Source organism: Coregonus lavaretus (assembly GCF_964263955.1).
Source record: "Coregonus lavaretus genome assembly, chromosome: 12".
Lineage (NCBI taxonomy): Eukaryota > Metazoa > Chordata > Actinopteri > Salmoniformes > Salmonidae > Coregonus > Coregonus lavaretus.
This window is the reverse complement of record NC_139999.1, coordinates 45,918,840-45,945,845: the sequence shown is the minus strand read 5'-3', so window position 1 is coordinate 45,945,845 and position 27,006 is coordinate 45,918,840. Positions and strand designations below refer to the sequence as shown.

The window sequence follows — 27,006 nt, the reverse complement described above, 5'->3', positions numbered from 1 at the left end:
ATAGGGGAACTTATAGGTGACATAATCAATACAGAATACGAAACAGGTGCACTAACTAGACATGACAAAACAAACATCGAAAACATAAAACGGTAGTAGCTAGTACTCCGGGGACGACGAACGCCGAAGCCTGCCCGAGCAAGGAGGAGGAGCAGCCTCGGCGGCATCAGTGACAAAGACAGGAAGAGGGAAAGACCAATATTTATCTTAGAGGGAGCAGAGGTCTACAAGAGCAAGATGGAGGTAAAGTCAAAGACAACACAAGGAAGCAGGTTAGGGCAGAAAGACTAATGTCTTTTATTGATTGTGATAATAATATGTCAATCACATGTGCCCCATTAGTTATGGTATCAATTAAGTAAGCAACTAAGTTCACAATGTATACAGTATACCAGGTCACTACCGAAACACCTCTTGTTTTGCCAAAATAAAGATAGGAAAAGAGACAATTTAAACATCTAACAACATAATTGATTAGATGCATAAGTAATTCCATCAATCAATACATTTCAGATTGCTACTATCAACATTGAACATTTTACAGAGAACAATAGAGATTATATTTCTCTAAATTCAGTTTAAAGGTTTTGAAAATCAAGTTAAAAATCAAGTTTTTAAATGATTCATTTTTTGTAAATTTTGAAAGCAAATAAAATGTCCCAAATTAATCTGTAATATAAGTGTCAAAATGATCAATCCTGTGAATGCTTCACCCTTTAGTGCAACGTCTTCACTATGTTTCAGTAGTGACACATTTTGTGCCTGGTAAGGTATTCAATAAAATATAAAAAATATGCAATAGATATGTCTATCTGACATAAAAGATATGTGCTGAAAGTTTGATTAAAATAGGACATAATATGATTTTTTTTCCAGCCCCCAATTTAAACCACTTCCGTAGAATGACCCATTATAGTGCACTACTTTTGGTAATAGGGTGCCACTTGGGGTGTAAACTTGGACTACAGAAGTAATACAACCAGTGGCGTATATTCACGGATGCCAAGGGAAGCCAGGCTTCCCCCAAACATTGACCAAGAAAAATCAAATAAAAACTTTCGTCTCTCTGTGTTTCATAATTTTCCTTCAATTCACAAGAGGCTGAATGTATCTCACAGGAGAAAGCATCCGAGCCAGCGAAACAGCGCCCCTTTGTCTCTCTACGTGTAGGCCATCTATCTGATGCTGTCTGGTCCAAACGAGTATGACATTGTTGCCGCCCATAGCATTGAATGCAAGGGAAGCCAGTGAGAATTTGGCCTCCCTTGACAAAAAAAGTATAAAAAAATTAGCCAATCAGCGTTCAGCTAAACTGAGCGAGCTCAAATGTGAATGGTCCTGGTGCACCAAAAAATAAGTGTCAAGGGAAGCCAGCTTGGATTTGGCATCTCTCCTGTCAAATCGCATTGAGAGCATACATCATTGAAAGAAACGACTTGAATTGTTGCATCTCATTGTGTTGTTGTCCTCCGGTGGCTAGCTAGCAAGCTAAAATTGGCCCTTTACTAAATTAGCCATGGATGGAGATAGGGATTTGGACTTTACTTAATTCTCCGTACTGGCCAATGATTATAACAGCGATTCTGATCCAACCATTAATTCAAACATTGTTGTGTCCCTGGCCTGAGACGAAGGAAGTTCAATATGTAGCTAGATGTAGAAGGCTAATGTTAACTAGCTAACGTTGCCCATGAATGGAAGTTAGGCTAGTGAGCAAGCATTTTAGCCAGGTAGCCTAGGACAACAAAAAATAATAGAGTGTACTGTATGACAGAGTGACAGACCGTTTCGTCAACATCAAAGAGAGGAGGGGGCATTGGCATTTCTCTACAAGTAGGGTGAGTCAACATGTTTTTCTACTTGCACGAATGCACACACATACACACACACACACACACACACACACACAGAGAAATCAGAACCTTCCCCAGCGATTTTACCCACGTACCGCTACTGAATACAACAGACGCAGAGAAAACATGTTGTCAAGCAAAAACAAGTTTATTATTTATTTCTGTCTTCAAATATGTACAATCTTTGTGAGCGAGATGAGCGCTACTGACCAGTGGTCAGGAAAGTGCAGGGAGAGTAAAAGCTAGAGCAGGCAAAAGCAATCATACACAGAGCAGAGCTTCTAGTGCAAGCGTCACAGATCAGAGTTCAGAGAAAGCCTTGCTGTGTATAGTGAGCGCATGATGAGTCTGGTCAATAGCTGCATAGGCCAGATGCTGTTTAAAGAGAACACAAGTCTCGCTTTGCATGGGATGGAAGATTGGATTCAGAGCAGAACATTCTGCACTATTCGTCTACAAAAGTTCAATTCAGACTGAATTGACTGAACAGTTAGGAAAGGGCTTCAAACCATAACAAGTAAATTAGTTATATCAAATAATTGCCAACTGGTTTGCAAATGAAGCTATTGGCTGTATGCAAGTAGTAGTGACAGACATTAATTATCTTACAATCAGGCTATGGAGCCTTCGCTGGGATTGTTAGGGTCATGTGATTTCTGAACTGTGTTGATAGATATTATTGTATTATTGTACAAGATGATGTGTGTTATATTGGATTTAAATGATTGCGGCATACAACACAAAACCAAAATGAAATAAGTATTGATTGATACACACTAGGCTGGTCTTGTGATTCTGATAATCTCAGAACACTAAAGTGGAAGAACTGTGCAGTTAGAAGATATAGCCCCTTCTCTGTCATCAACACACAGCACTACATGAGTTACTGTATAACTGTATACTTATTATCCTTATAATACAGATTATGACTGATCTTACATCAATGATCATACTCCTTATTGAACATTATTACTTTTTTAACCAACAACCTCCACAGATACCGTATGAAATGCACATTTTATCCGATAGATACTACATGGGCTTTAGACGAGTCAATTTGCTTAGGTCCTGCAATAAATGACATATCATTATATATCATACTGGCCTCTAACATTCATATATGTCATACGGTACTGTGCATTAACCCTAAAATAAATATACAAAACCCATACTTGTGTCATTCCACGAATAGAGTGCCTTGTCGGTAGTGTAATAAAAAAATAAAAAAAACGATTTATTTCTGTCATAAAGAGTAAATGTTAAACTACATAAAAACATGTTTTCCCATCTCAGGGGTTAAATTAAGAAAAATGGCTTAAAAGGGCCAATTAAAGTAACAGTGTTGACGGTTTCATCTTAATTCAGCCATAACTCCCCTTGTGAAGAGGAGGTATGGAACAGAGAGGCGCAATTCAATGCAAGGTTAACCAAAAATGTGAACTTGTTAAAAAATGTCTAGCCTGTCTATCTAGGGGTAACGGGGTTGACGTGTTATGCTCGACTCGCTCAGTTTTCCACCACAAAACACCGGAAATGGCCAAAAAGAGTGGAACCAGCTCACCTGCTTTTACACTATGATTTGACTATTAGATGTTACATTTTTATTTTTCAAATAATGTTCTTTAAAGGAATAGTTTTACTGTATTAAAACGAGAGTTCAGTTCATGTAACAGGGCTGACCTTAACCCTGAGGGACACATTTTTATTAATCACATGAAATACATAATAATTGTCAGAAATGACTTGGTCAAAGCAACAAAATAACTAAGGCTTTACAATGATGGGTTAAAACTGTCAAACATGATGTGGGACATGCCAAAATGGGAATATTCAGAGGAAAAAACGTATTTACTTTCATGAAAACATGCTACTATTGGAATTTTAACATGGTTTAGCTTAGTAAGAGCGGACAAGTATGTGATCCAACTGTTAAACTGAGTGTTTTATAAAGATGTACACACACACATAATGTCACAAGGACATGAAAGGCACTATTCGTGGAATGACCCCTTAACGCTGAAACCACACAAGTGAATGATTCAAACCTACAATAAGGCATACTGTAGGAATGTCCATACTGAGAAACCCTTTAGTTCTACTCATACTGTACAGTATGAAATATCCACTGTTTGTGACAGCCAAGTAACACTAGCTATCACCCAGAGAATGCCCTAAAGTCTAACGCTCCGACTGCTATCCTGTGCAAGCTTTATTGTGTGTTCATGCAGGCTGTGGTTAGTGGAGCAAAATCGTGTAGCTACTGCTTTGTTGAAGCCTCTGGACAAAGAGACCAACACATAGCTTCAGTGCACTGTGTGAATCTTACAGTACTAAATTAGATAATGTACCATCTGTTATTATAATATTCACAAGACAACCAATGACATGGTCAGACTCCCAACATTCTAAATTGGCAACCTGAATATAACCAACCTGTTTTTTTCCTAAATATAACATTCATATGTGAATCACACAAATATATCGAGTACCTTTATAGTCAAAACCATATACATAATATGACCACAGTATCCTAATTTATCTCAAATGGCCTCATGCTTGTCTCCAGAATTAACTGAAACTACTGTTCAAGGCACTCTTGCAGGATATTTCTCCTGAAGATTAAGTTCAAGCTCTTCCACATTTCTTAGGACTATTTCAAGCACTAGTGTTGTAAGAGTTTCAATGAAAATGAAGTAAGTATATTACACAAAAAAAAAAAAAAAAAAAAAAAAGTATATTACAACATAAATATCTGAGTTATAAAGCAGACGGTCCTGGTAACCAGGGTGACACAGAGGGTAACCAGGGAGACCAGCAGTGTGACCAGGCTGGTAACCAGGGTGACACAGCTGGTAACCAGGGTAACAAGGCTCATAACCAGGGAGACCAGGCTGGTAACCAGGTAGACAAGGCTTCACAGTGATGGCAAGATGGTGAATGGCTCTCTGCTGGGTTAGGACAGAGCCCTGCAGCACCTACTGTACATATGGATAACATATTGTACACACCCTGTCTCACACACAAACACACAGGGGTACACATACACACATATGGGTGATAAACACACAAACATGAACAGTTTATGTACAAAGACTTACAGTAGGAATGAATAATATAATATAGAAATAGATCATGTAAATACACAGAAAGCTTATATGCACAAACAAATTAATGGATTATGCAGATAAAATGAATGTATTACACACCTTATATACACTACAGCCCATTCACACAGGTGATAAAATATACATATGTCCTTTATGTACATATATATGAGGTATGTACTGTAAATAGAGGTTGATAATGTCACACACATTGATAACAACATAAATGGGCTATATATACAAATGCTTACTATATACATACATGCTGGTTAAATATATACAGTTTACATACTGTGCGTAGAATAGACCACAACTCTAACTACATATGACTTATCTTTTGGTAACATAGTTGGAAGACATGATGCTACAGGGGTTAGAGGATTAGAGGGTCCTGGTTTTAGGGTCGGGGGGCTCGTAGGGTGGAGCAGGGGCAGGGGCGGAGGTGGGGGTGCCCCAGGCTGGGGGCACGACAGGGAAAGCAAACACCCCTGAATCCAAGGAGGACAGCAGCTCAGGCCACTGGCTCACACAGAAGGGTGAGAGGGGCGAAGGTGGCAGCCCCCCAAACAGGTCTGGGCCTGGATGGGCCACCATGTAGCCAGGATGGAACCCTGCCTGTCCCGGGGAGCTGGTCCTCATCCCTGACCCCTGGGCCTGGCTGTCAATCATCGGCCATGACAGGGAGAGCTGGGGGCCCTCAAAGCCAGGGGCTGTCCTGGCAGGTACCTGAGGAGAAACATATAGAGGTGAGCTTTCAGTCACGACAGGCTTTCATCTTAACTATTCCAGACATGGCTACAAATAGTATTTGTTTTCTTTAAAATTCATTAAACATATGATTAAGTCTGTCTGGAGTGCCAGCTGGTGAGGTTTGCACTTTTGGGACTAGTCCATTGGTTCTATTCTGGGTGGGAAATTTACACACGCCAGCTGCCAAATGCAGGTAGATTTTGGCATTGGCGGGTAAGAATGCCTATTTCACGAGCCACATTGGCGGGTGGTCACAAAGAGCATTTGGGAACAGTTTCTTTCAATGAAAAGTCGAAATGTAGAAGTTGGTCAAATTGACCCGAAAGGCTACTAAAGTGTGACTTTGTCCTCGTATTCTTGGCTAGTTACAGTGTTTTGTTCACACGCTATTATGTTTTTCAATATTGGTTTGAGTTTTCTGGAACTGTCTGCTGCTAGCAATAAGATAGTCCGAATGGCAGAAAAATTACAACATTTACATGGAGCTAACTCTGCAAATAGCACTACTGGGTGATTTGAAAAGTCATAGTCAATTGATCAAAATATAATAATACTCTTAGCAAAAAAATGTCTCTTTAATTTACAATCTGTAGAAACTATGAGAATAGAAAGTTTCAGAACTTTTGTGAAACATCACAGCACAGCAGAAAAATATATGGCAGCTAGAAACCTAAACTGGATGGTCTTCAGAGACAGATGGGAGGGGTTGAGGGTAGCTGAAGGATGGGACTAAAAACAAACAAAAGATAAGTATTGTAAAATATACTGTCCGTAAAATGTAAATAGCAGGACTGCCCAACCTTGTTCCTGGAGAGGTACCGTCCTGTAGGATTTTTCCTCCAACCCTAATCTAGCACACCTGATTCTAATAATTAGCAGGTTGATAAGATTAATCAGGTTAGTAACACATTTACATTTACATTTACATAATTTAGCAGATGCTCTTATCCAGAGCGACTTACAAATTGGTGCATTCAACTTATTATAGCCGTGGGACAAACACTTTTTCTTTTTTTTTATGGGGGGGTGGGGGAGGGAGGGGTAGAATGATTACTTTTATACTATTAAAGGTATTCCTTAAAGAGGTAGGGTTTCAAGTGTCTCCGGAAGGTGGTCAGTGACTCTGCTGTCCTGGCGTCGTGGGGGAGCTTGTTCCACCATTGGGGTGCTAGAGCAGTGAATAGCTTTGACTGGGCTGAGCGGGACTGTGCTTCCGTAGAGGTAGGGGGGCTAGCAGGCCAGAGGTGGATGAACGTAGTGCCCTCGTTTGGGTGTAGGGTCTGATCAGAACCTGAAGGTAAGGAGGTGCCGTTCCCCTCACAGCTCCGTAGGCAAACACCATGGTCTTGTAGTAGATGCGAGCCTCAACTGGAAGCCAGTGGAGTCTGAGGAGGAGCGGGGTGACATGAGAGAACTTGGGAAGGTTGGACACCAGATGGGCTGCAGCGTTCTGGGGTTGGAGCGAAAACATACAGGAGGGTTGCTCTCCAGGAACAGGGTTGGATAACCCTGGTATATAGTATGTATAGACTGGAAGTAGAAGCCTAAGTATTGTTGTCCATTAGTTTACTCCAATTACGGGAGGGGTGATAGGGTTAGGGGAAAATAATAAAGAAGGATTTTTTGTTTTGTATGTACATATTTAAAATAATATATTTACAAAAAATATATACAGTGGGGAAAAAAAGTATTTAGTCAGCCACCAATTGTGCAAGTTCTCCCACTTAAAAAGATGAGAGAGGCCTGTAATTTTCATCATAGGTACACGTCAAATATGACAGACAAAATGAGATTTTTTTTCTCCAGAAAATCACATTGTAGGATTTTTAATGAAATTATTTGCAAATTATGGTGGAAAATAAGTATTTGGTCAATAACAAAAGTTTCTCAATACTTTGTTATATACCCTTTGTTGGCAATGACACAGGTCAAACGTTTTCTGTAAGTCTTCACAAGGTTTTCACATACTGTTGCTGGTATTTTGGCCCATTCCTCCATGCAGATCTCCTCTAGAGCAGTGATGTTTTGGGGCTGTCGCTGGGCAACATGGACTTTCAACTCCCTCCAAAGATTTTCTATGGGGTTGAGATCTGGAGACTGGCTAGGCCACTCCAGGACCTTGAAATGCTTCTTACGAAGCCACTCCTTCGTTGCCCGGGCGGTGTGTTTGGGATCATTGTCATGCTGAAAGACCCAGCCACGTTTCATCTTCAATGCCCTTGCTGATGGAAGGAGGTTTTCACTCAAAATCTCACGATACATGGCCCCATTCATTCTTTCCTTTACACGGATCAGTCGTCCTGGTCCCTTTGCAGAAAAACAGCCCCAAAGCATGATGTTTCCACTCCCATGCTTCACAGTAGGTATGGTGTTCTTTGGATGCAACTCAGCATTCTTTGTCCTCCAAACACGACGAGTTGAGTTTTTACCAAAAAGTTATATTTTGGTTTCATCTGACCATATCACATTCTCCCAATCCTCTTCTGGATCATCCAAATGCACTCTAGCAAACTTCAGACGGGCCTGGACATGTACTGGCTTAAGCAGGGGGACACGTCTGGCACTGCAGGATTTGAGTCCCTGGCGGCGTAGTGTGTTACTGATGGTAGGCTTTGTTACTTTGGTCCCAGCTCTCTGCAGGTCATTCACTAGGTCCCCCCGTGTGGTTCTGGGATTTTTGCTCACCGTTCTTGTGATCATTTTGACCCCACGGGGTGAGATCTTGCGTGGAGCCCCAGATCGAGGGAGATTATCAGTGGTCTTGTATGTCTTCCATTTCTTAATAATTGCTCCCACAGTTGATTTCTTCAAACCAAGCTGCTTACCTATTGCAGATTCAGTCTTCCCAGGCTGGTGCAGGTCTACAATTTTGTTTCTGGTGTCCTTTGACAGCTCTTTGGTCTTGGCCATAGTGGAGTTTGGAGTGTGACTGTTTGAGGTTGTGGACAGGTGTCTTTTATACTGAGTTCAAACAGGTGCCATGAATATAGGTAACGAGTGGAGGACAGAGGAGCCTCTTAAAGAAGAAGTTACAGGTCTGTGAGAGCCAGAAATCTTGCTTGTTTGTAGGTGACCAAATACTTATTTTCCACCATAATTTGCAAATAAATTCATAAAAAATCCTACAATGTGATTTTCTGGATTTTTTTTCTCAATTTGTCTGTCATAGTTGACGTGTACCTATGATGAAAATTACAGGCCTCTCTCATCTTTTTAAGTGGGAGAACTTGCACAATTGGTGGCTGACTAAATACTTTTTTCCCCCACTGTATATGGGAGATTGGAAATTATGCAGACAATTACATTGATAGAAGCCACCATTTATCTGCAATATTAAAGCTGATCAACCCCCTTCAAAAATATGTATACAAAAAAATAGTCTGAGTCAATATTCCCACAATAACAAGGAATTGTTCTCGACCACACCCACAAATTGGGGAAAACAAACATTATTTCCAATTGACTTCCATTGTGAAAGAGCCAACTTCGTAGTCAATTTTTTGTTATACAGAAATAACAAAACATGCAGAAAAGCTGCTGTGTTGTTCAATGTACATGTAACCAGGTCAGAAATCCCGACCTACAGGTCGGTTCGCAATGCTCCTACATACAGGGAAATAGAGCCTGCAAGAAGAGCCCTGTGGCATCAGGCTATTCGGTGTGGGAGAGAGGGAAATGTTGAAAAGTAATCTTTAGACATGTTGTACTTTTCTTAAATGTAGTTTTGTAATTGACTAAAACATGCAGACAACAAGAAAATTGTTTTTGAAAAAGGTCAAGTTTCTGTTGTGAACCAATGGGGTAACCTCGGTAACCACATGTTGTTTTCCAAAAGGCGAGCAGGTCAAGGATGTTCTATCCAACTGGGACCACGGTTGCCAGGTCTAGCTAAAATATAAATTGCCCTTATTAAACTCTCCAGATCCTTTTCCATCAAAGGATGTCCATTCAACTTGTTTTGACTGCTATGATTACGCAATAAAGCCAGATGAGGTGTGGTATATGGCCAATATTCCACGGCTAAGGGCTGTTCTTAGGACATAGCACTTAGCCATGGTATGTTGGCCATATACCACAAACCCCTGAGGTGCCTTATTGCTATTATAAACTGGTTACCAACGTAATTAGAACAGTAAAAAATTGTTTTTGGTCATTCCCGTGGTACATGGCTTTCAACCAATCAGAATTCAGGGCTCAAACCACCCAGTTTATAATTGTAAATAAATCTTGTTTTCACATGTGTATAACTAGAGATAAATCTGACAGGAGAGTTTGAGTGATGAAAGTTGGACAGAGGATCTCGAAATCTCTGTGCAAGAAACTTGGATGAATGTTAGGCTATTTTCGGGCAATTGTGCCGTTATTATGTGCCAGATGTTAAGACTACAAACCGTTATAAATGCCCTATTTGCGAGATTGACTTGTTATTTCAACAGGCATAGGCTACTGACTAAAATCTGTGTTTATAATTGCAATTCAACTTTGCCATGGTTTGCTGAGCTAGATGCAGGTAGCCTATAGCTCCTGATAGGCCAACATCTCATTTCAGGGAAAAGTCCACAATGAAACTGACATTAAATGTGGAGAATGTTACATTTGTGATAGAGCTGTGACCATGATCACAATCAGGGGCGCAACTTTCACTGGGGACGTGCCTAACCCCCCCCCCCCCCCCAAACACATTCTGATATTGCATTTTTGTCCTCCCCCCAGTTTTATAATTGGAATGTGATACAAAACGAGGCAACGGTGTGCTTTAGTACCATGCGGACGCCTCCGAGTGGTCGGGTAGGCTGTTTGGAGTGTTTATCCGATTGGATAAAAAAATATTTTAAAATATATTTACACTACCGTTCAAAAGTTTGGGGTCACTTAGAAATGTCCTTGTTTTCGAAAGAAAAGCATTTTTTTGTCCATTAAAATAACATCAAATTGATCAGAAATACAGTGTAGACATTGTTAATGTTGTATTCAACTAGTCTCAAGAAGGCCAGTTTAATTGCTTCTTTAATCAGCACAACAGTTTTCAGCTGTGCTAACATAATTGCAAAAGGGTTTTGTAATTATCACTTAGCCTTTTAAAATGATAAACTTTGATTAGCGAACACAACGTGCCATTGGAACACAGGACTGATGGTTGCTGATAATGGGCCTCTGTACGCCTATGTAGATATTCCATTAAAAATCAGCCGTTTCCAGCTACAATAGCCATTTACAACATTAACAATGTCTACACTGTATTTCTGATCAATTTGATGTTATTTTAATGGACAAAAAAAAAATGCTTTTCTTTCGAAAACAAGGACATTTCTAAGTGACCTCAAACTTTTGAATGGTAGTGTATATATAAATATATTATGTCCCCCCCACGTCTAAAACCAAAGTTGCGCCCCTGATCCCAATGAATAACTTTTAATTGAATTAACTAAACATGGCCATTAATAATTGCATAATAACACAAGGCTACAACAACAAACTGAGTTATAGGCTATTTATTAAATCAGTTTGCCAGCTCCAGGTAGGCTACACACGTGGGACAAATGTATTTGCAATGACTCCTTTGATTTTGTCATTTCAACATATTTATTGTATCAAATGGTAGGCTACAGTAGCCTACAATGGCATAGAAATTAATAGCTAACTTGAAGGCCAACAGAAGCAAATGTACCATATCATTCTCCACATTTAATATCATTTCATTGTGGACTTACTCCCATAACAGAAGCATGCGAGGGAGTTCCATAACTTTCTTTTCAAATTTCCACTTGCGCAGCGCTCCAGACCCTAGAACTGAGCATGAGTAAAACCCATCGCTTGATACGGTTATCAATAAGAAGAGTCGACATTAGAATTTCAGTTTACTTTAAACCACCTAGTGCACCTAAAGTCGTTTACCAATACTTTGTTGATGTTATATCAGTTCTTGCGCGTTAATATGATTTATGGAAAAAGGGTGTCTCCATAATGACCAATCTAAATAGCCTACCTACAACTGGTAACCAGCTGTCACGAAGTGCGCGCGTGCTGCTCTGTTTCCGTGGCTCAGCTGCCTCTGCTCTCAACGCACACACACCCCCCCCGCCCCTCCCCACCATTCATTCACTCACACCTTCACTCACTCACTCACTCAGTAACAGCCTGCTCACTGCCTGATAGTCAGCAGCAGCAGGTAACAGTGAAATATATATATATTTTTTTAAAGAGAATGGCATGGTGGCCACGGTGCAATTTAGAAGTGGCCCCAAAACCCGCCACGAATACATTTTCACCCGCAACATAGTTTTCAAAGTAGCCCAATTTGACTACAAAACCACAAAAACGTCAACACTGACTGGGACTATGCAGAGATTCTCATCTGTGACAGACACCGAGTGCCTATTATGATGGTAACGGCCCGCCCCTTAAAGGGGCAGATAAAAATGTTTTGTCTCACTTAGGGTGCGTTCGTAAATTCACTCTAGCTATCTACTCCGATTTTTAGAGCACTCTCGCCTGAGTGTGCAAGAGTGCAGAATAACTGATTAATTTACGAACGCGCAACACCCGTTGAATATGACCGCTGTTTAGTAAACGTAGGCAAAAAAAGTTATTATATTGTTGCCAGCAGCACAGTTAGTCACCAACGCTCTAGATAACATGAAAACAGCCTAACCAGCTTTGCTAGGGTGAGTAAAATGATCAGAGTTAGGTGTTCTCTTATGTGTGTCTGGAAGTAGCTAGCAAGCTAGTCAACTTTAGCCAGTTAGCTTGGGTGCTTGACTGCGGTTGTGAGGTCAGAACGCTCGGATCAACCCTACTCCTCAGCCAGAGCTTACAGTGTGCGCTCTGAACGCTCAGAGAGCGAAACGCCATGGCCGGCCCGCTCATTAGGCAGGATTGAGCCTATGGCGGCAGATTGCAGAAGGCGGCATTTTCTGAGCTAAACTGACCAAGACGCACCTCCAACAACAACACATAACACCTCACATAATTCTCAACCAGTGGCATATGGGCTTTTTAGGTGAGCAATGATGCCTGCCCTTTGATAAGCTGTGCCCACTTTTTCAAAGGCAGGGGCGCAAAATATTTTGCTTGTCCATTCCCAGCACGCCTCTCCAGGGTGCTGTTGGAGAGATGCATCTCTGCAGCGCTCCACCAACGTTCCGTCAAAAATAATCAAACATAAATCATGTAGCAGATATAGGATATTGCCTTTTCTGTAGCCTTCAGGCTGGAAATAAAATGTATGACAATGTAATGAGACAGACACTTTAAATCATGCAGGTTTCTCCGATCAAATAGCCTTAACTGAATGGCGCTCAATCAAATAAAAACGTTATGTTAACAAACAACATACCCTAAAAAACAGGACAGGTCAAAGTAACATGGACAATATGGAATGGACAATCACAACTGTTGTCCAGGAGTGTCACCCCATTTTCATGATATGTGGTTTCAAGTTTGTACCCGTCAATTTTTGACAAGCTGATCATAGTGAAAAAGAAGATACTTCTGCATTTCCCGCTGTGTAAACACATTGCAAATAGGCTCGCGATAACTCCTGATAAAGTTGGGTAGCTGATATTCAGAGCTTAAATAGTCAAATTGATTAGTCACAGGAAACAGGACTAACAAAGCCAATGCAATGGCCTGTTTTACAAACGGTGGGCCTACCACACGGATGGGCATTCATAAAATTAAATTGGGCCTGACATAGTAGGCTACACCCCAGTAAGCACAAGCTGACGTCTTTTGGACATATTTTTTTGGTCCTGTCCGGACGTAGTTTTTTGGTGTTTTACAAATGGTAGGCTTACCACATAAATGGGCATTCATAACATTCAATTTCAAGCAACAATGTAGGCTCCACTTCAGTAAGCACGGACCGACGCCGACACCTTTTGGACGTCTTTTTTTGGTGCAGTTCCGGACCGGCCTTGATTTCCACATCCACGGACATTGCTTTCTGGTCCGGACTAAATCTGAACCAAGCATAGACGTCTATGTTTGATTCCGATTTTGTCAGGTCAGGACCAGCCTTGAATTGGCCCAAACACAGACATCTATAAATTACTTATTTTCAACTTTCATTCAGAACTGTCATGTCTACTCCCACTCCGGCGCTCGACGTCGCCGGTCTACTAACCACCGGTCCTGGCAACCCACATTGCGCACACCTGGCAACCATCATTGTTCCCACCTGCTCCCCATTGTTTAGCACACCTGGACTTCATCACCACCCTAATTACTTTCCCTTCATATAGCCCTTGAAGAGGCAGTAGTTACAGAATACTGCCTCTTCAAAAACGGAAGCAGTAGAAGATAAGGACATCTCTCAGATGGTTGACGAACAAGGACACCTAATCCGCCAACACCACGATCAACTGGCACAACTGGGTGCGGCTATGGATGAGGCCCTACCTTCTCGACACCACCCGAGAGGATTCACCTCCAACTAGCGGAGGGCCTTCTGCCACGAGTCGTCCCAGCGAGCCAATCCCCCAGCCTACCCAGCAGTCCGCCCAGGTCAGCGATGCCCATCTGTCCCTCCCGGACAAGTATGACAGGATTCTATCCAAATGCCGTGGCTTCCTACCCCAGTGCTCCCTCTATTTCTCTCATCAGACGGGAGCCCCCACCACCGAGAGGTCCAAGGTTGCCACGGTCATTTCCCTTCTGACTGGGCGGGCGTTGGAATGGGCTACGGCCGTCTGGGAGAGAGGAGAGGAAGAGCTGGGTTCCTACGAGGGTTTCATGGCTCTGTTCAGGGCGGTCTTCGACCATCTACCATGGGCAGAGAGGGAGGTGAGCGACTATTCCAACTCCAGCCAGGGTGGCCAGAAGTGAGTATTCCTTCATCATCGTTTTCCGCCATACCCTACCTGGTTTCTATTTCACTGGCTGGCTGTCCCTCAGGTGTTGTCTCTACCGCTCTAGTGGACTCTGGTGCCGCGGGGAATTTTATCGATCAAACCCTTATCTCCTCCCTGAACATCACTGTGTACCCGCTCTCCTCTCCTTTTCCAATCCAAGCCATGGATAAACAACCATTGGGATCCGGTACTATCATGCACATCACAGCACCACTCACCCTCACCGTGGGACCCATGCACCAAGAAAGCCTTCCCTTCCTCATCATCACTGCTCCTGTACACAAAGTCATCCTCGGCCTCCTGTGGCTCCAACGTCATACCCCACCATATCCTGGTCGAGGATGAAAATCACCGCCTGGGCACCCGGATGTCGGAAGACCTGCTTTCCCTTACCTTGTGGTTCCACGTCGGTTGAGAGTCCTGTGAGTGCCCTTTAGCCCATCATTCCGTCCTCGCATATCATTGGTCCTGTGTTTTGGGACGTAGATATGGACATCCGCCAGGCTCTGGAGAGGGAACCCGTGCCTACTCCCTGTCCTCCTGAGCGCATCTACGTCCCTACGGAGGATCGGCTGTTGACCTGGGCGCACACATCCCTCGCCACTGGATACCCAGGTATCACCCACACTATTTGATCCATCTCTGCAAAGTACTGGTGGGACACCTTGGCACAGGATGTCGCCCGCTTTGTCAATTCATGCTCGTTATGTGTCCAAACCAAATCTTCCCGGCACGCTCCAGCAGGGAAACTCCTCCCCCATCACGGCTGTGCCTCAGCGTCCTTGGTCCCATCTGTCCATTGATTTCGTTACGGATCTCCCTCCGTCTGATGGTTTCACCCCTGTTATGGTTGTTGTGGACATATTCCCTCAATCCTGCCGTTTAATCCCTGGTCTCCCAACCGCTCTCCAGGTCCCGGAGGCACTGTTCCAGCAGGTCTTCCGGCACTATTGCCTTCTGGAGGACATAGTCTCCGACCGTGGCCCCCAATTCACATCACGGGTATGGAGAGCCTTCATGGAGAAATTGGTGGTCACAGTCAGCCTCACATCCGGGTATCAGCCTCAGTCTAATGGGCAGGTGGAGAGGACCAACCAGGAGCTGGGGAGGTTCCTAAGGAGCCCTGCCAGGACCGGCAGGGGGAGTTGGCCCGGTTCTTTCCCTGGGCGGAATACACCCAGAACTCACTTCGTCACTCCTCCACCGGGTTGACTCCCTTCCAGTGCGTCCTGGGATTTCAGCCGGCCCTGGCTCCGTGGACTCCGAGCCAGACTGCAGTGGACGAGTGGTTCCGGCACGCAGAGGAGGTGTGGAACTCCGCCCACGTAAGGCTCCAGCGCGCCATCTACCGTCATAAGGATCAGGTGGACGACCACTGCATTGAGGCCCCCGTGTTCATCCTGGTGATCGCGTCTGGCTCTCCACCAGGAACCTCCCGCTCCACATGCCCTGCCAGAAGCTGAGCCCCCAGTTTGTGAGGCCCTTCAAGGTCCTCCGGAGGGTCAACGAGGTGACATATAGATTACAGCTCCCCACTAACTACTGGATCTCACACTCTTTTCATGTTTCCCTCCTCAGGCCGGTGGTTCCTGGTCACCTGGACTGATGCCGTCCCCCACGACACCCCTCCGCCTCCCCTGGACATTGTGGGAAGCCCCGCCTATGCGGGGGGTACTGTCACATCTACCCCTGCTCCCCCACTCGACATCGCCAGTCTACTAACCCCCAGTCCTGGCAACCCACATTGCGCACACCTGGCAACCATCATTGCGCACACCTGCTCCCCATTGTTTAGCACACCTGGACTTCATCACCACCCTTATTACTCTACCTTCATATAGCCTTCACTAAGCCTAAGTCATCAGGCTAAATTGGTTTTGGTTACATTTAGTACGCTTCTCCTGTTTTGTATTATCTTCATGATGATTATTATTATTCAACTCACCTTCTGCACCTGTTTCCTGACTCTCTGTGTATATGTTACAAGAATCTAAAATTAGTCTGTTTTCAACATCTGGATAAAACATATTTTCAACGTCTGTAAAATACGTATTTTCAACATCCAGAAAATAAGTATTTTGAACTTTCATTCAGAACTGAAAATGAACCTGATTTCAACGTCTGGAAAATACGTATTTTTTTAATGTCCGGAAAAGATGCCTGTGATGGAAAATTGTATCTTGAAAATGTTAATCTTGTTTTAGTTTCATAAATAATCCTTGGTTCCTGCCTGTGCTTGGTAAAGATAAACATGACCCCCTCCTTAAGACCATCTGGCAGAACGCCCAGAATATGTTTATTTAGAATGGCGCCGGAGAAGATGGCTGCCATTTTACAGCCCTCTAACCAATTGTACTATTATGTGTGTTTTTCCGCGTTATTTGTAATTTATTTTGCACATAATGTTTCTGCCATCGTCTCTTATAACCAAAAAGAGCTTCTGGATATCAGGACAGCGATTACTCACCTCGTATTGGACGAAGATTTTTTCTTCAACGAGGTGGCCGCGAAGGATATCCTACAGACACCCGACAAGGCCCAAATCCTCGTCATTCGCATGAGAAAGAGACAGAGATATCGTGGACGTAGGTCGGGGTGCCTTATAAGGCTCCGACGGCGAGCGAGTAAACTGCCTCTCCCATCAATCCTATTAGTCAATCTTCAATCATTTGAGAATAAATTGGATGACCTAAGATTACGGTTATCCTACCAACGGGACATTAAAAACTGTAATATCTTATGTTTCACCGAGTCGTGGCTGAACGACGACATGGACAACATACAGCTAGCGGGCTATACGCTACAAATCGGCAGGATAGAATGGCTGACTCCGGTAAGACAAGGGGTGGCGGTCTGTGTATATTTGTAAACAACAGCTGGTGCACAAAATCAAATACTAAGGAAGTCTCAAGGTTTTGATCGCCTGAGGTAGAGTATGTTATGATAAGCTGTAGACCACACTATTTACCAAGAGAGTTTTCATCATTATTTTTCATAGCTGTCTATTTACCACCACAAACCAATGCTGGCATTAAGATTGCACTGAATGAGCTGTATAAGGCCATTAGCGAACAGGAAAACGCTCATCCAGAGGCAGCGCTCCTAGTGGCCGGGGACTTTAATGCAGGGAAACTTAAATCCGTTCTACCTAATTTCTACCAGCATGTTAAATGTGCAACCATAGGAAAAAAAACTCTAGACCACCTTTACTCCACACACAGAGACGCATACAAAGCTCTCCCTCGCCCTCCATTTGGCAAATCTGACCATAACTCTATCCTCCTGATTCCTGCTTATAAGCAAAAACTAAAGCAGGAAGCACCAGTGACTCGGTTAATAAAAAAGTGGTCAGATGACGCAGATGCTAAGCTACAGGACTGTTTTGCTAGCACAGACTGGAACATGTTCCGGGATTCTTCAGATAGCATTGAGGAATACACCACATCAGTCACTGGCTTCATCAATAAGTGCATCAATGATTTCGTCCCCACAGTAACCGTACGTACATACCCCAACCAGAAGCCATGGATTACAGGAAACATCCGCACTGAGCTAAAGGGTAGAGCTGCCGCTTTCAAAGAACGGGACTCTAACCCGGACGCTTATAAGAAATCCCGCTATGCCCTCCGACGAACCATCAAACAGGCAAAGAGTCAATACAGGACTAAGATTGAATCGTACTACACCGGCTCTGACGCTCGTCAGATGTGGCAGGGCTTGAAAACTATTGCAGACTACAAAGGGAAGCACAGCCGCGAGCTGCACAGTGACACAAGACTTCCAGACGAGCTAAACCACTTCTATGCTCGCTTCGAGGCAAGCAACACTGAAGCATGCATGAGAGCACCAGCTGTTCCGGATTACTATGTGATCACGCTCTCCGTAGCCGATGTGAGTAAGACTTTTAGGCAGGTCAACATTCACAAGGCCGCAGGGCCAGACGGATTACCAGGACGGGTACTCCGAGCATGTGCTGACCAACTGGCAAGTGTCTTCACTGACATTTTCAACATGTCCCTGACTGAGTCTGTAATACCAACATGTTTCAAGCAGACCACCATAGTCCCCGTGCCCAAGGACACTAAGATAACCTGCCTAATTGACCCGTAGCACTGACGTCTGTAGCCATGAAGTGCTTTGAAAGGCTGGTCATGGCTCACATCAACACCATTATCCCAGAAACCCTAGACCCACTCCAATTTGCATACCGCCCCAACAGATCCACAGATGATGCAATCTCTATTGCACTCCACACTGCCCTTTCCCACCTGGACAAGAGGAACACCTACGTGAGAATGCTATTCATTGACTACAGCTCAGCGTTTAACACCGTAGTGCCCTCAAAGCTCATCACTAAGCTACGGATCCTGGGACTAAACACCTCCCTCTGCAACTGGATCCTGGACTTCCTGACGGGCCGCCCCCAGGTGGTAAGGGTAGGTAACAACACATCTGCCACATTGATCCTCAACACGGGGGCCCCCTCAGGGGTGCGTGCTCAGTCCCCTCCTGTACTCCCTGTTCACCCATGACTGCATGGCCAAGCACGACTCCAACACCATCATTAAGTTTGCAGACGACACAACAGTGGTAGGCCTAATCACCGACAACGATGAGACAGCCTATAGGGAGGAGGTCAGAGACCTGGCCATGTGGTGCCAGGATAACAACCTCTCCCTCAACGTGACCAAGACAAAGGAGATGATTGTGGACTACAGGAAAAAAAAGAGGTCTGAGCACGCCCCCATTCTCATCGACGGGGCTGTGGTGGAACAGGTTGAGAGCTTCAAGTTCCTTGGTGTCCACATCACCAACGAACTATCATGGTCCAAACACACCAAGACAGTCGTGAAGAGGGCACGACAAAGCCTATTCCCCTTCAGGAGACTGAAAAGATTTGGCATGGGTCCTCAGATCCTCAAAAAAGTATACAGCTGCACCATCGAGAGCATCCTGACTGGTTGCATCACCACCTGGTATGGCAACTGCTTGGCCTCCGACCGCAAAGCACTACAGAGAGTAGTACGTACGGCCCAGTACATCACTGGGGCCAAGCTTCCTGCCATCCAGGACCTCTATACCAATATGGTGTCAGAGGAAGGCCCTCAAAATTGTCAAAGACTCCAGCCACCCTAGTCATAGAGTGTTCTCTCTGCTACCGCATGGCAAGCGGTACCGGAGTGCCATGTCTAGGTCCAAAAGACTTCTCAACAGCTTCAACAAGCCATAAGACCCCTGAACAGCTAATCATGGCTACCAGGACTATTTGCACTGCCCCCCCACCCCAACTCCCACCCCATCTTTTTACGCTGCTGCTACTCTGTTAATTATTTATGCATAGTCACTTTAACTCTACCCACATGTACATATTACTTCAACTACCTCAACTAGCCGGTGCCCCCGCACATTGACTCTGCACCGGTACCCCCCTGTATATATAGCCTCCCTACTGTTATTTTATTTTACTTCTTCTCTTTTTTCTCAACACTTTTTTGTTGTTGTTTTATTTTACTTTTTTATTAAAAATAAATGCACTGTTGGTTCAGGGATGTAAGTAAGCATTTCACTGTAATGTCTGCACCTGTTGTATTTGGCTCATGTGGCCAAAAACATTTGATTTGATTTGATTTGATTTAAGTTAAGATAGGAGACGGTGCCAGACACATGCCGGAACCAACCCTATGAACTATGCCTATTTAACGTGTCTGTAACCAGTATATATGAGATCTAACGGGACTGCCCCGGGAGAGCTCCTGACAGACTTGTACTACAGTACATCAAGTTTCTTTTCACCTTTCATTCAGAACCTAAATTGAACCTAACTTCAACGTCTGGAAAATACGTCTTTTAGGGGGGGTTTTTCAACGTCATTTTGCTTACTGGGACTATTCTAGTTTTGCGGGGTGCGGCATTTTTTTGTCACGCCTATGTCGGCAGAACGGCAAGGACCGGCCCTGTGAAACGCACTGAATTTACTAATGGACAATCTGACAAAGCTCTGAATTTATGAATTGCCAGAGCGCACTATGGCACTCCAGAGTGAATTTACGAACACACCCCTAATGACTCAAATATTTGGGGGTACATTGTGCTTGACTATCATTAAAACACCAAAATAATTTTATTGTGCTCCTATACTTATTTGTGTGCTTCTAAATTTCAATTTATGTAGTCCTGGTAAAAAATGGCAGCTTAGCCCTGGACTATAATTAAGCAATAAGGCCCAAGGGGATGTGGTATATGGGCCATATACCACAAACCCCTGAGGTGCCTTATTGCTATTATAAACTGGTTACCATAAACAGTCTGATACACCACCGCTGCCAGCCAATCAGAATTCAGGGCTCGAACCACCCAGTTTATAATAATAAATAAGACGTATCACTCAGCATTGTGTGGTAGGGCAGGCACTTTGTTGATTCTTAATGCTCAGTTATAGAACTGTTTATCTGTTTTCACTATTGTATCTAATAGTAAAAACGATTGTATCTAATAGAGAGAATGGCGCCGGAGGGGAAGGCTGCCGTTTTACAGGCTCCTAACCAACTGTGCTATTTTGTGTGTTTTTTCGCATTGTTTCTAACTTATTTTGTACATAATGTTGCTGCTACCATCTCTTATGACCGAAAATAGCTTCTGGATATCAGAACAGCGATTACTCACCTCGAACTGGACAAAGATTTTTTCTTTAAAGAGTGTGATGGAAATGTTTATGTTGGTGCTTTTCTATTTACCAATTTCTATGTTCTATGTTTGTACTTTTCTATAAACCAATTTCTGTGTTCATGCAAGTGACTGATTGAACGAATCCTCACTATCAGTGTCTGCAATTTGGCATTATGCCCAGAACCTTGTTTAGAGAAAGGGATATCTCAGTTTCAAGGTCTCAGCTTAGAGAGAAGAAGCCTTGTGAGGTATTGGTCACATGTATGACCCAGTATTGGTCAGAACACATGAATGAAGCAAACGTTAATGATTAATTAATGATGAATAAGCTAAATCATGCAAATATGACTTGTCAGTATATAAGGGAACTAACGGGACTGCCCCGTTAGAGGTTCTGACAGACGTTCACTATGGTGCATTAAGTTTGTTGGAACCTCTCCAGCGCTGACAATAAACAATGATTGATTTAAGATTGACTTCGAGTGTCCCTGTGTAAGAATTTCCACGACATGAGTCCGATGCGAAGGATATACTGCTTCTCTGAGACCAGGCCCAAATCCCTGTCATTCGCGTGAAGAAAAGACGGAAATACAGGGGGGTGGAGATCGGGGTACCTTGTGAGAATTCGTCTGCGAGTGGGTAACCCGCCTCTACCATCCATTCTATTGGCCAACGTGCAAACACTGGAGAATAAACTGGATGATCTCCATTCGAGACTATCCTACCAACGGGACATTAAAAACTGTAATATCTTATGTTTCACCGAGTTGTGGCTGAACGACGACACGGATAATATACAGTTGGCTGGGTTTTCCGTGCATCGGCAGGACAGAACAGCTACGTCTGGTAAGACGAGGGGTGGTGGTGTGTGTCTATTTGTCTTTAACAGCTGGTGCGTGATGTCTAATATTAAGGAAGTCTCGAGGTATTGCTCGCCTGAGGTAGAGTACCTCAAGATAAGCTGTAGACCACACTATCTACGAAGAGAGTTTTCATCGATATTTTTCGTAGCCGTCTATTTACCACCACAAACCGATGCTGGCATTAAGACTGCACTCAACAAGCTGTATAAGGCCATAAGCAAACAAGAAAATGCTCATCCAGAAGCGTCGCTCCTAGTGGCCGGGGACTTTAATGCAGGCAAACTTAAATCCGTTTTACCTCATTTCTACCAGCATGTCACATGCAACCAGAGGGAAATAAAACTCTAGACCACCTTTACTCCACACACAGAGACACATACAAAGCTCTCCCTCGCCCTCCATTTGGCAAATCCAACCATAATTCTATCCTCCTGATTCCTGCTTACAAGCAAAAACTAAAGCAGGAAGTACCAGTGAATCGCTCAATACGGAAGTGGTCAGATGATGCGGATGCTACGCTACAGGACTGTTTTGTTAGTACATACTGGAATATGTTCCGGGATTCATCCAATGGCATTGAGGAGTATACCACCTCAGTCACTTCATCAATAAGTGCATCGACGAAGTCGTCCGCACAGTGACCGTACGTACATATCCCAAACAGAAGCCATGGATTACAGGCAACATCCGCACCAAGCTAAAGGCTGGAGCTGCTGCTTTCAAGGAGCAGGACACTAATCCGGACGCTTATAAGAAATTCCGCTATGCCCTCAGACGAACCATCAAACAGGCAAAGCGTCAAAACAGGCCTAAGATTGAATCCTACTACACCGGTTCTGACGCTCGTTGGATGTGGCAGGGCTTGCAAACTATTACGGACTACAAAGGGAAACCCAGCCGCGAGCTGCCCAGTGATGCAAGCCTACCAGACGAGCCAAATGCCTTTTATGCTCGCTTCAAGGCAAGCAACACTGAAGCATGCATGAGAGCACCAGTTGTTCTGGACGACTGTGTGATCACGCTCTCCGTAGCCGATGTGAGCAAGACCTTTAAACAGGTCAACATTCACGGCTGCGGGGCCAGACGGATTACCAGGACGTGTACTCAGAGCATGCACGGACCAACTGGCAAGTGTCTTCACTGACATTTTTAACCTCTCCCTGACTGAGTCTGTAATACCTACATGTTTCAAGCAGACCACCATAGTCCCTGTGCCCAAGGAAGCGAAGGTAACCTGTCTAAATGACTAACGCCCAGTAGCACTCACGTCGGTAGCCATGAAGTGTTTTGAAAGGCTGGTCATGGCTCACATCAACACCTTCATCCTGGAAACCCTAGACACACTCCAATTCGCATACCGCCCCAACAGATCCACAGATGACGCAATCTCAATCGCATTCCACACTGCCCTTTCCCACCTGGACAAAAGGAACACTTATGTGAGAATGCTGTTCATTGACTACAGCTCAGCATTCAACTCCATAGTGCTCACACAGCTCATCTCTAAGCTAAGAACCCTGGGACTAAACACCTCCCTCTGCAACTGGATCCTGGACTTCCTGACGGGCCACCCCCAGGTGGTAAGGGTGGGCAACAACACATCTGCCATGCTGATCCTAACACGGGGGCCCCTCAGGGGTGTGTGCTTAGTCCCCTCCTGTACTCCCTGTTCACCCACGACTGCGTGGCCAAGCACGACTCCAACACCATCATTAAGTTTGCTGATGACACAATAGTGGTAGGCCTGATCACCGACAACGATGAGACAGCCTATAGGGAGGAGGTCAGAGACCTGGCAGTGTGGTGCCAGGACAACAACCTCTCCCTCAATTTGAGCAAGATAAAGGAGGTGATCGTGGACTACAGGAAAAAGAGGGCCGAACACGCCCCCATTCACATCGACGGGGCTGTAGTGGAGCAGGTAGAGAGTTTCAAGTTCCTTGGTGTCCACATCACCAACAAACTATCATGGTCCAAACACACCAAGACAGTCGTGAAGAGGGCACAACAACGCCTTTTCCCCCTCAGGAGACTGAAAAGATTTGGCATGGGTCCCCAGATCCACAAAAAAGTTATACAGCTGCACCATCGAGAGCATCCTGCCTGGTATGGTAACTGCTCGGCAGCCGACCATAAGGCACTACAGAGAGTAGTGCGTACGGCCCAGTACATCACTGGGGCCAAGCTTCCTGCCATCCAGGACCTATATACTATGCAGTGTCAGAGGAAGGCCAAGTCTAGGTCCAAAACGCTCCTTAACAGCTTCTACCCCCAAGACATAAGACTGCTGAACAATTAATCAAATGGCCACCCGGACTATTTACATTGACACCTCCCCCACTTTTGTTTTTACACTGCTGCTACTCGCTGTTTATTGTCTATGCATAGTCACTTTACCCATACCTACATGTCCAAATTACCTCGACTAACCTGTATCCCCACACATTGACTCAGTACTGGTACCCCCTGTATATAGCCTTGTTATTGTTATTTTATTGTGTCACTTTTAATTTATTTTTTACTTTAGTTTATTTAGTAAATATGTTCTTAACTCTATTTCTTGAACTGCATTGTTGGTTAAGGGCTTCTAAGTAAGCATTTCACGGTAAGGTCTACACCTGTTGTATTCGGCGCATGTGACAAAGAATATTTGATTTGATTTGATTTGATTTTGAAATTATTTATTTTAACATACTGTACATTGGATAAAATATTCTGGCCACAAACATTTAATTTAATTGAGCAATATAACACATTACTTATTACTGGTAATACATTTCTTGTTTAACAAATATTACAAAGCATGGTGATCATTTTTTTTTTGTGTGTGTGTAATTATGGCAGGAAAATATTTTGGCTGGTGAAAAATCTGAGTGGCTGGTAGATTTTTTCATCTACCTACCACAGTGGCTGGTAGACCAAAAAGTACATTTCCCACCCTGGTTCTATTGTGCCAGAAATGATCAGTGCAGTTAAATAATTTTATAATTTTAAAGAAAACAAACACTATTTGAACCCATTTAGCTACACCCCTACTAATAAATAATGCGTAGTACATAAACAGTTAAACACAGATACATACCGTATCCAACAACTACTCACATCTGGAGTGCTGGCCAGTCTGGCTATGGTTCTGGGCCCCATGGGGTCGTCGTTCCAAAGCGGCTGCCAACTGAGGCTGAGGGAACTGGGCCGCGGCCGCCAGGAGACAGCCAGGGCCTCCATGGCCCAGTCATCTACCAGCCTGTGGAGGTCGTCTGTGAAGGACCCTGCATAGGAGCCTGTGTAGGCGCCAGGGTAAGTGCCGGTGTAGGTGCCTGTCTTGTTGTTGCTGTTGTTGGCCTGGGCTTGGGCCAACCCTGCTATTGGCTGGTGGGGAGGAGGGGTGGAGCTGGCTGTCTGTTGTTGGGACGGCTGGTTGGATGCACCTGGGCCTGATCCAGTCCCTGGGAGATGGACATACTGTTTAGACCCTGCCTCAAGTTCCAACCACAGTATGTGAGCGGAGCTGGAGCAGAGCTAGGAGTGCGCAATTTGGAACGCGGAGCGAGTTTCCCAAAGGCTGGAGCGTCGGCCATCTCACCCGCTCCAATTTCTCTCCATTACCGCTCGCTTCAGGAGCTCAGGGCTTGCCCGGCCTGGCATGCATTTGTAGGCTACTTGTGTGCTGCTATAGCCCCTTGCTGTCATGGAGTTCGGTAAATATTTTTATAAAGAAACTGATAAAACACACAGGTGCAAAAACAAGGTGACTTACAAAGATGAGGAGGACCAAGAGCAAGAGAGAGAGTGTGGTGATGTAGTGTCCACAACTAAAGAATAACTTTGGAATTTGAAAAGACATGTATCCCGAAAGCATGATGGTGTACTTACCAAGTGCACATGCTAACAGAAAGGAATGAGGTGGGTAGCTAGCTAAGTGTGTCATTGTAGCAAAGTCTCTTAAAAGTCATATTATCTATACAATAGGCTATAATTGATTTTGGCCCAACAGGCCTGACATATTACAATACCTATTTCAAGGAGCTTTCTGTTTTGATAGGGTTATTTTGCCTAAAAACCTTTAGGCCTACCTATAGAAAAATACATTAAAAACTCTGCATCCCTGCCCAGCCTGGCAAGAGTGGCCTGAGGAGTGTGTAGCATCCCCAGTGGCTCTGTAAGCGTGGAGAGGGTATTCTCAGTCTACAGCACCATCGCATGAGCCTGAAGCCAGACTTTGGCCAAACTCGTGTTTCTAAAAATGAATTCAATGGCACTGTAGACTGAGCCTAATAAGGCATTTTTCGCTTCATTTAGATTTAATTCTAAGTAAGTCACAGCCTATATGCACAATTTATAGACTATAATGATTTAATACAACGAAATGTAGTTTAAATGCTGAGCGCTATAATATTCCTGCCAGCCTAGTGTGTTGTACTCGCAAATGCTTCACAATGTATTTCTTTGTAGGCTATAGCCTTGAAATAATAGGCTAATAATATAGCCTAAATAATACATTTCCGTTCCTTCTTAGGCGACCTGTCTGGCTCCTGACCTATTTACAGTGTGTATATGTAGCCTATTTCAAATGATGAGCACTTCTTACAGTCACCTTTTCATGTTGTTTATTAAAATAATTTTCATTCAAATCATATGGTTTGGTTTCAATACTTCAAAACCAAATGGTAGGTCCAGGTAGTCACAGAATTGGATGGGTGTTGGTTAAATGGTGATTTTAATGAATGGAGCGGCAGCTTTTCTTCCTGTAAGGGAGGAGCGGTTTTTATCGGAGTGGTTGGAGCGGTTGGAAAGGACATGAGCGAGAGATGAGCGGGATTTCCGACTGCTCAACTCTGATCACATACTCTGGTTCCAACTAGCCCTGTTGCTGAAACATGTTATCTAAGTAAATGTAGCTAAAATGAACACTAGATGG

At 44.0% G+C, this 27,006-nt stretch overlaps 1 protein-coding gene across 1 annotated transcript in view; it reads right to left on the bottom strand.

Annotated features, from left to right (window-relative positions):
• Window positions 1–5,338: 5,338 nt before the first annotated feature.
• Window positions 5,339–27,006, bottom strand: part of wnk2 (WNK lysine deficient protein kinase 2) — a gene marked incomplete at both ends in the record, with an annotated part of 72,745 nt that continues 51,077 nt past the window's right edge. The window contains 2 exons of the mRNA XM_084173236.1: window positions 5,339–5,683; window positions 25,191–25,534. Of these exons, the coding sequence (XP_084029362.1) occupies window positions 5,339–5,683; window positions 25,191–25,534 (689 nt within the window). The remainder of the gene's footprint in view (window positions 5,684–25,190; window positions 25,535–27,006) is intronic.